At 35.1% G+C, this 9,504-nt stretch overlaps 1 protein-coding gene across 1 annotated transcript; it reads right to left on the reverse strand.

Moving 5' to 3' along the window:
* Positions 1-136: 136 nt before the first annotated feature.
* LOC21385349 (serine/threonine-protein kinase Nek5) lies at positions 137-6,635 on the reverse strand. Its single transcript, XM_010098547.2, has 14 exons — positions 6,291-6,635; positions 6,088-6,154; positions 5,878-5,943; positions 5,606-5,652; positions 5,465-5,510; positions 5,298-5,378; positions 5,170-5,212; positions 5,024-5,073; positions 4,366-4,447; positions 4,243-4,292; positions 3,761-3,834; positions 2,697-2,748; positions 1,959-2,603; positions 137-1,883 (listed from the first exon to the last, which is right to left on the reverse strand). The coding sequence occupies exons 1-14, from the start codon at positions 6,386-6,388 to the stop codon at positions 387-389; spliced, it is 2,898 nt and encodes a 965-aa protein (XP_010096849.1). The 5' UTR covers positions 6,389-6,635; the 3' UTR covers positions 137-386.
* Positions 6,636-9,504: the final 2,869 nt, after the last annotated feature.

The following is a 9,504-nucleotide window of genomic DNA, read 5'->3' on the forward strand; positions in this document are numbered from 1 at the left end:
ATATATATATATATATAACCGAAACCTGTATGAAACATTTACTTTCCCATTTGTTAGATAGTAGTAGTCGTTTTGTGCTCTTTTCGGAAAGAAAAAGAGTAGAGCCTTAATCAACAATTGGAACATGGGACATTAATTTAATTGCAAGCAACAGAAAATCCAATACATTTGGCTGGATGACAATGTTGTTATTCTGTACGTTCACTATGTACAACAACAAAATGCACTGAAAGAATTACAGATATCTAACAAGAAAAGATAGTAAATTGTTTTTCTATTTAGAATTCAAATCAATTTGAATATGCAAAGGCGTGGCAAAAAGCTGGGAACCACTAGAGAAATTTGGTGCAACATCAACAAAGCAAAAGCTTACCTCTCATATAACCTCATGAACTCCGCCCCCCATCCTCGATCATCATTCCTTTCAGACTCTTTGCTAACCAGATAGCGGTCTCCCTTGGGGAGACCTTATCTTTACCGAAAGGCTTCAGAACAACTGCAAGCTCCTCTAATCTATTTTGCTGCAGCAACTCTGCAGATAATTCTAATAGGCCTTCAAGTGCGTCAGCCCTCTGCCTAAAAGACGTGACATCCAAAGTTTCCTTTGCCGGAGTTTCTTCCTCAGTCACAGGAAAATTGGTTTTTGTTGACTCGGAGGAATCAGATTTCGGAGCTGGAGGAATGATGGGGTTTCTAGCTTCCGTCTCATTGGAAGCTGAGTGATCAGAAACATTTAATTTCAAGCTTAAAGTTTCAGAGCTACTTGGTGATTTTAGATGCGCAGGAGCTGTTAAGGTTTTCATCTCTATCTCGTCCCTGACGACATTTATAAGCTTACCCACATCCACATTCTGAACCCCCTTCTCAATAGACTCAATTACTGGCTGGTCGCTCCCAACTCGAAAACTACTATGCCGTATAACATGAATGACATCATCAAAAGCAGGAGGAAGGTGAGGAGGAGCACCTGGGTTGTCAATTCGTGAATTTTGAACAACAGTTCCTTTATTTAGCTGCAACGCTTGTTGGCTTGATGAAATGGGAGGAGCAATGGAAGGAGTAGCTTCTGCTATGGTTGATAGGAGTTCCCTAACAGTGAACTTATCGTCACCACTTGATACAGATGTCAGATTTGACTGTGACATGGTATCGGGCCTGCTACTAGGCCTGCTTACATGGGTATCATCTTTACAATTATCTCTTTCTTCAGGACATAGCTCTGGAAGATCAAGAGCTATATTTGAGCTGACCAGTTTACTCTCAGCACTTGTACTCTGAGTTTCTACAACCTCAGAAGTTTCAACTGAACATACTACAGATTTATGGTCACATCCATGGTTCTCCCCAGGCACCTTTCCAGATATGGCAGAAGAAAAATGAGTGTGTGTTGAGCAGAGCGGTGGTTGGGATTCAGCACTGTCATTGGTCACAGGGTCGTGATCAGGAAGCATCTTTTCTGTCATGTCAATAAAAGGAGTCATTGCATCATCATAGAGCTCAAATCCTTGAATTGACACTGATGATGAAACGGAATTGCTGCTATCTGTATAAATTCCTTTGGAACTTCTTTCTTGAGCCTTTTGAGGCTCTGGTATGACCTTTCTAGAAAAGCTAGTAAGGAAACCATTGGGCACTTGAGGAGCCTTCTCAGCTTCCCGGGGTGTCTCACTTGTACCTAGAATAACAGCATTTCTAACATCATTTGGAGCATCAAACCCAATTTGCTTCATTCGTCCAGGAAATGTAGAGCGTCTAACCAGAGATGGGGGAGTTCTTTGCCGAGGCTTAGCAGGAAGCCCATCGTCAACAACATGCTTAACAGGAACAGGGGGTGTTCCATCATGTCTAGGTTTAGTTTTTGGTGAGGATTCAATTATAGGTAACTGCAAAGAAAAACGCAATATATAAAGACCAGTTCTGTTGACATAATAATATAGATTGCAGAATCGTCATATTACCCGATGCTTTATAGGAGACCCCTGAATCCGCTTTGTAGAATCAGAGGGTGCCTTTGGTGGAGCAGTAGGTGGTGTCTCGGGAGATGATTTGAGACCAGGAGCAACAGTGCTAAGCTTGGGAATTTTAGACAATGTTTCCGTGCTCGTTCTTTGGGTGGACACACTGACAGCCTTCGCACGATTGCTTCTCATTGGGGAACTTTCTCGAACTTTTCCTTCTTTAAGAGCCATCATTATATTTTTTATTGTTTTCGGTTGCTTTGATTCAACATTGGATCTCTGTTCATAATGAGATTTCTTTACCTCCTGCTCGTCCATTTTGACAGTACAAACATTGGGTTCATGTTCATCTCCAGTTGGTAGGAGCTGCTCAGTGCCATCTTCATCGTCAACTGAAGCGAAATCTGTATCAGTACCTCTGCTACCACATCTTGGTATCATTGTTGAAACGCTTTTGTCACTTGAAAGCAAGCTATCTTTATCGCTGCTTGAAGTGTTACTGTTTTGGCTTTCAGCCATGCTTTTTCGGGAATCACGAGCTGCAGATATAGGCTTCTCATGGGAAAAGGATGTAGGTGGACCAAAAGATGGACGATATTGACCAACGTAAGGCTGCAAATAAGGGTGCTTCAAAACTTCGGATGCCTGAACCATATTACAAATGCTAATTGTTATGATGAAGTCCTGCTGCTTAAATATTCACAAATTTTGCGAAAACGTATCAGGATTAATGCTTACACTAGGCCGATGCTCGGGGTTCTTTCTCAGCATGCCCTTGATAAGCGTTTTTCTGCAGTATTCCAAAGAATATAATAAGCAATCATATGAGAAGAGGAAAATAAAATTGCAATTCTGAAGAGCCCTTTCTCAAATAACAGAGACCCCCCTTTTTTCCTCCTTTTCCAGGAAACATAAATTGTGAATGCATCTTCTGTGACCAAAAGGATGGCAAGCTGCTAAAGTATGTGTTATTGAATTATTCAACTGCTTTAGAGCTATGGCGCTTTCAGGTCTTTTAGGGGTCTAAAGAGGTCTAAAATCAGTGACATAGTCACTTGATAGTCAACACGAGGATTTTCAAATAAACGATGTAACTAGTTAGCTTGGAGAACGTTTTCATTGTGCTCATTATGGGAACTATTTAATGCTAATTATAGGATAACAAACATTTGAACTTGATAGATGCATTTTAGAAGGAAAAATGTTGGTAGATCCTCATCCACATGGTGGTTGAGGTGGACGCACAGACTACCGTCTATGTGTCAATACTGCATAATTTTTTCATACATCTTGTCTACTTAAACCACTCTGAAGAGTTTCAACTAAATCCATCTCTTTCTATATTAATAAATGAAACTAGTTGGATGCACATTAGCATTTAATTTGAAAATTAAATTCAAACAGAAATCCTTTTGTGTTCTGGGTACTTGAGTAGCTTAAAATAACCCAATAGTCTTCAGGTGCTGTTACATAAAAAAGTAAAGTATTTGTTAATGACTGATCTACACTTACTAGTCTAAAAGTACACAGTGGCAAAGTGTAACTTATATGCGCATAAAAACAAACATACATATAAATATTTGAGCATGTGTGCAAGGGCCTGAGCCAGCTATCCAAAGCAATAGCAAGTCAAACCCAAGGCCCCTGTCGATAAAACTGAAATTAACCATGTCAATAACATTGTTTTGTGCCCTTTCTTTTTCTTTTCTGTATTGGTATCAAGGATGACAATGACATTGTTATTGCATGATTAGATATGAATATAAATAAGCTTAGCAGCAGCTGAGCTAACATATACTTACAACGATGGGGAATAGCAAGAAGGCAAAGGGCCAATAGAGGAACGGTTTATCTTGCTTATCAATCCCGCCATATCCTGAAATCACAGAATGGCAATGTTAAATGTAGCAGAACTGTGAAATGTCCATGATAACTGATTGCAAACAAAATAACCCCTTAACCACCTTAAAAAAGGGCCTCGACACGTTGTAAAGATACTTTTATGTTCATCACTACTACCAAGTCTTTCACATTAATTAAAACGTCGAAATGGTTTGGTGCAATTCAGGAAAGTTCTGACCTGCAGTGGGATGCTCTTCCACCACATAAACTTTGTATAAATTGAAAAATAAATCATGTGTGCCTAGTACCATACCTTGAGAACTTATATATAACAAATATATAAACAGTTCTATACCTAATTGTATAAACGAAAAAACAAATCTCCATTTAATTTTTCAGTACGAAAAGTGGTGCTAACAAAGGGAACGGTAAGAAAACTTACAAATGCTTTGAAAGCAGGGCGATGAGCAGCCATCTCATACATACAGCATCCTGAAACAGTAAATCACTTTAGCCAAAGGCAAATAAGTGTATGCATTAGATAGAGACAACATAAGACACATACCAAGAGACCAAATATCGGATTTAAATCCATAAGGAATATCTGCAAGCAATTCAGGACACATGTAATTGGGAGTTCCGACCACCTGAGCACAACATGTAGGACAATTGTTAATTCAATGTCAAATCACAATACTGGTGAATGAGTCCTATACTAATCCAACCAAGGAAAACAATGGGGTTGTTTTCCATTCATTTGCCCCACGACCAAACACACCCTTAAGTTTAAAATGGTTTGAGAAACCTTCAATTCAGATTCACTATACTCAAATCTGTATCCTTGAACATACAGGAACGATTGACATTGCAATATAACATATAGAAATACAATATGATTATGGGTATGACACCATACTGTTTGCTCACCTGATATAGAAGAAAAAAAAAAGGCTCATTAGCACATGAAATTAGGCATTTAATTTTTTTTAACAAACAAAGTTCCATCTAGACTTCTATTATAACATTCTGGCTTTTGATCTTTGAATTCAAACAGAGTTCATATCCAGATCCTTTGATAAATTTACTTTAAGAAATATTATCACCCATAGTTGAGAGTAGAAGAAACTTTAAAAAAGAAATCAAGTATAAGCCATGCCTGCTCTAGGGAAATTTTAAAAGAAATTTCCATGCAGTGCTGGAATCATTGTAGGTGTTGTACATACCGAAGAAGCCAAGTCATCTGCCTTCAAAGTCTTAGCTAGTCCAAAATCACCTATGCACAAATGACGCAAGAAGACAAGTATAAGAAAAACCCCAAAATTCACAATAATTCCCAAAATCATCGGTCATCTATCTACTTCAAACTTACCAAGACGAACATCCTGATCCTTCGTGAGAAAGATATTTGAACACTGCATATAGCACACATAAAAGTCAGAAGAAGACAGACAATGTCAGACATTTATACAACAAGTAGAAAACTAAGAAAATGCATACTTTCAAGTCGCGATGTAGAACAAAATTCGCGTGCAAGTATTCAACCGCCAACAGTAGCTGTGTAAACCACTTACAGAGTTTCTGCAGAATATTCGGAAAATCACACACCAAACTGATGATACGGTATATACATCCAAGCAAATAAAAGTACACAGAGATGAGATTACCTCCTCCGGAAAATAAACCCCATTTGATTTTTTCATTAGTTCAGCCCTGAAAAATACCAAGCAACAACAATGTGAGCAAAACCTGACAACATGAATACATAAGAAAAGCAACTGATAACTGTAATTGTTACTAAAACTCACATATCTCCACCCTCGCAGTATCCAGTGACGATGCAAACATAACAACCCTACATTACAAATTTAAAGCTCAAAATTCGGCCAAAAAACAAAAAATACTGCAAGCCACCAAAAGGGCTTGATTAGTATCACTATAATTTCTGTTTTTCGTTTCTAGAAATGGAAAAAATAAATGCTGCAGATTCTCTTAAGCAACATCTAGAGAATATCTCCACCGTTCATGAAAATGTTACTAAACAAGCTGAAAACAATAAGACCAAACTACAGTTCCTGACCTTCTCGACCCAAGCTTCCTTAAATTCGACGATATAAGGGTGCTGAATTCGGGCAATAAGAGCCATCTGTCTTTCCAAATTCCCAAAATAGACAAAATTAAAAAAAATAATAATAACAAAAAAATTACACTAATTTAACACACACAAAAAAACCCAAATTTACAAGAAACAAGAACAACCAATCAGAAAATTACTAATTGAAGACGCTACCTCTTGGTGAGCCGATCTCCGACATCGCTCAGTTTGCCGAGCAAGCCTGATCTTCTTCAACACATACCTGAAATGCAACAAAACTCTCATTCCTTCTAATACATTGCATAAATTAGTAACAACCACTCACTTCTATAACATATAAATATATATATGTTATAGATTTATATAATGTGTGTGCATATATGAGAGTATATACGTACTTTTTCTTCTCCGCCTTGTGATGAACAAGAATGGCGGCGCCGAAAGCTCCGCGACCGATCTGCTCCATGATCTCATACTGATCCATCCGAGACTCCATACCTCTTCGGATCCAATTTCCTCAATCAATGCAACAAAAATCCACTCCCCACAAAAAATCCAAAAAAAAAAAAAAAAAATTCAAACCATTTTCCAACTCTCACTATCGAAGAACCCAAATGGAAATGCTTGTTCTTCACTTCAGTCTTCGGATCCAAACGAAGCGATTTTTCAAGGATCAAAACGAAAAGAAACGAATTGAAAAGGTATGATTTTGATATCTTATTGTATTTCTTTATTTTTCTCTCTTTTTCTCTCCTCCTTTTCGTTTCCCCCACCCACGCTCTCTTTAAACACTTTTAACAAATCTCTTTCCTCCGCGACAATGACAAACGACAATAATAAGAAATGATAAATGATCCGATTAATAATAATAATTATTATTATTATTATTATTATTTATTTTTGGTATTCTCCGACTCTGAATTTTGTGGAGAGGAGTGTAGTTATTGGTTAGTTATTACTGATTCAGTTGTCTAATAAGTGAGCAATATGGTTAGCAGTTAAACTGAATGAAGTAAAAAAAATAAAATAAAATAATCTCACGTAAAGTTTTTGAGATTTACTCTTAATTTAACTTTAGCCTTTAATTTTAAAACATCACATAATTAATCTCTGAGATATTATTCTATTTCAATTTTAGTCTTTCTGCTAGCTAAGTATTAAACATTTCACGGAATCTATAGAAATTGAAAATCAAAATTATAAGGCCAAAAAATATAAAAAAATAAATGTTAATTTACATAAATAGTCAATTTTAATCGTTTTTAATTTTAATCTTTAATTTACATAAATTCCGTTTAATATTTAGCAATTCATTAACGGAATGACTAAAATTAAAACAAAATAAAATTTTTAAAATTAATTATTAAACGTTTTAAAAATTAGGAACCAAAATACAAACTTGAAAGACCATTTATAAAATTAACCTAAAAAAGTAAACCCGGATTAAATTTTAAAAAAAAATGTTTTTTTCTCTCTTTTATCATTATTATATTATTCTAGAGAGAGGGAGAGAGCTTATGGGCATGTTTGGTTCTACGCCGACACACCCAGCTGGTCCACTAGCTTGCATTGGATTTTTCTGAACTTTCCTTTTTTATTTTCCCTACTTCTTATTTAGTCGAAATAAGTTAAGTCGAGTTTCCACAATCACAATTATAATTTGGCCTCTTCTTTTGCTAATCAAATAATTATAATTTGACCTTTAATATATATTTTTTTTAAAAAAAAACATAATCAAAAGTAATACAACGAGTTGATCAACAGGTGAGATCTTTTTGCTTTTTTACAATGATAAAATAAAGAAGTGTTGACATAGTAAGAGAGTGATTTTTGTTTAAAAAAATAAAAAATAGTTAAAAGTTATTTTCACGAATCCGTTTTTATTGTTTAAGGCTATGACTCAATACATGTTTCCTTAATCAATATCTTAGAAAAATAACTAAACTACAATTTTAGAAACAGTCCTAATACTATCCCAAAATTTCCTTAATGTGCTATTTGAGCAGAAACCACGTTGGCAAGTCCTTGAAGGGGGGAGTCACGGTGTCATCTGTTGTAAATATGAATGTGAAGACTTGAAACACGTAGGCCCGTTCGGTTCGCTAATTCGAATTGAGATGTGATGTTGTGTGCAAACTTTTTACTGTAGCAAAAAAGTTAAATGTGACTGTTTCTAAGAGCTTTTTACTGTAGCAAAACTCGAATTCTAAACTCAAATCGGCGAAAAGAACGAGACCGTAATAAATACGCTTTTCATAAAATATTATTTGTCCATTCTCGATTGACATTGCTTATAGGTTTCAACAACAAATCGCTTGCAAAATATTACAAGCCTTTAGAATGCTCCAGCACCAAGCAAAAGTGAAGAAACAACAAATAGTAGAGAACTCTTATTTCTTCTGCGAGCAGAAAGATAAAACAAATTTCTCAGATGAATTTTCTAAAGAACTAATTTATTTTGTATGGACAATATAGTAAGTTTACAAATGAAACAATCTCACACTCTTTTCTTTCTTTTCAATACAAAGAAAGGAGAAGGATTACTAAAAACAAAAGAAAATCACGGAACTTACTTTGATTTTAAAATTTTCTTTTAAATAATATAATTATTTAATTAAAAAAATATCAATTAAAAATAAAAATTTAAACTCATATATTTTAAAACATATTTATCTCTTTTTTCCTTACAACAATCATTCATTCTTATATGAAAAAATTACAATTCATCCGTTCATTCCCACCCCCCCTTTCCTCATATTTATACATCGTTCCTCCGGCTTGAATAGGTAGTTGGATTGTTTTCTGGTGTTGGCTAACATGCGCACATGCATTTACGGTAAAAGACGCAGACATCTGGGGAACGGCCTCCAATGTCGTGGGACCCATTCCAACATGGTCACGTGTTCCAGTAGATAGTCGTCAAACTGCAACGTGGTCTTACTAGTTGGTTTAGGGCTTTTTCATATTGTTTTCCTCATTTTTTTCCTTTCTGTTGATCTTTCTTGACTTCCTTCATACTTTAAGCTTTTTAATTTTCTTTTTTCCTCATTTGTAAGTCGCCTATTGTATTATATTACACTGAATCTTCCGAATTTCTTACTTTAATATTTTCTTTCTTAGCATATCTCTTTTATTTAACATATTTATTTGGAGAAAATATGGCTTTCATGCAAAACATGAAGATTCATACAATTAATTGAAATAAAAGAAAGTGTGTAACTGTGAGATAATCCTTTTTTAGTTGAGAAACACAAAATTAGTAGAAAAACGAAATTAGAAATGGCATGCACATGCACTACATATGTATCATTCAACGTGTTATTTAATTTGGTAAGGAAAAAATGGCTAAATTAAAAGACTCATTTAAATTGATAACTTGAGTTAAAAAAGTGAATTTATGTGAGAAAAAACACTGTAACAGAAAAAGTTAAAACTTGAATTTTTATGAGAGAAAATACTGTAATAAAAACTTGAGTTGTGATTCGAATTAGCAAAATGAACAAATGGCATTCATTTTTGGTAAGGAAATTATTTGATGTCGATATGGATCATTCAACGTGTTATTTAATTTGGTAAAGAAAAAATGGCTAAATTTAAAGACTCATTTGAATT

The sequence above is a fragment of the Morus notabilis genome, unplaced genomic scaffold (genome assembly GCF_000414095.1).
Source record: "Morus notabilis unplaced genomic scaffold, ASM41409v2 Scaffold1676, whole genome shotgun sequence".
Lineage (NCBI taxonomy): Eukaryota > Viridiplantae > Streptophyta > Magnoliopsida > Rosales > Moraceae > Morus > Morus notabilis.

Excerpts from the sequence above, each read along its gene's own strand:
- LOC21385349 (XM_010098547.2), bottom strand. The coding sequence starts at position 6,388 with ATGGAGTCTCGGATGGATCAGTATGAGATCATGGAGCAGATCGGTCGC. Across the intron at positions 5,379-5,464 it reads GGGTTTATTTTCCGGAGGAG|AAACTCTGTAAGTGGTTTAC; the intron begins GTAATCTCATCT and ends AATATTCTGCAG. Across the intron at positions 2,749-3,760 it reads TCTTGCTATTCCCCATCGTT|AAAAACGCTTATCAAGGGCA; the intron begins GTAAGTATATGT and ends GGAATACTGCAG.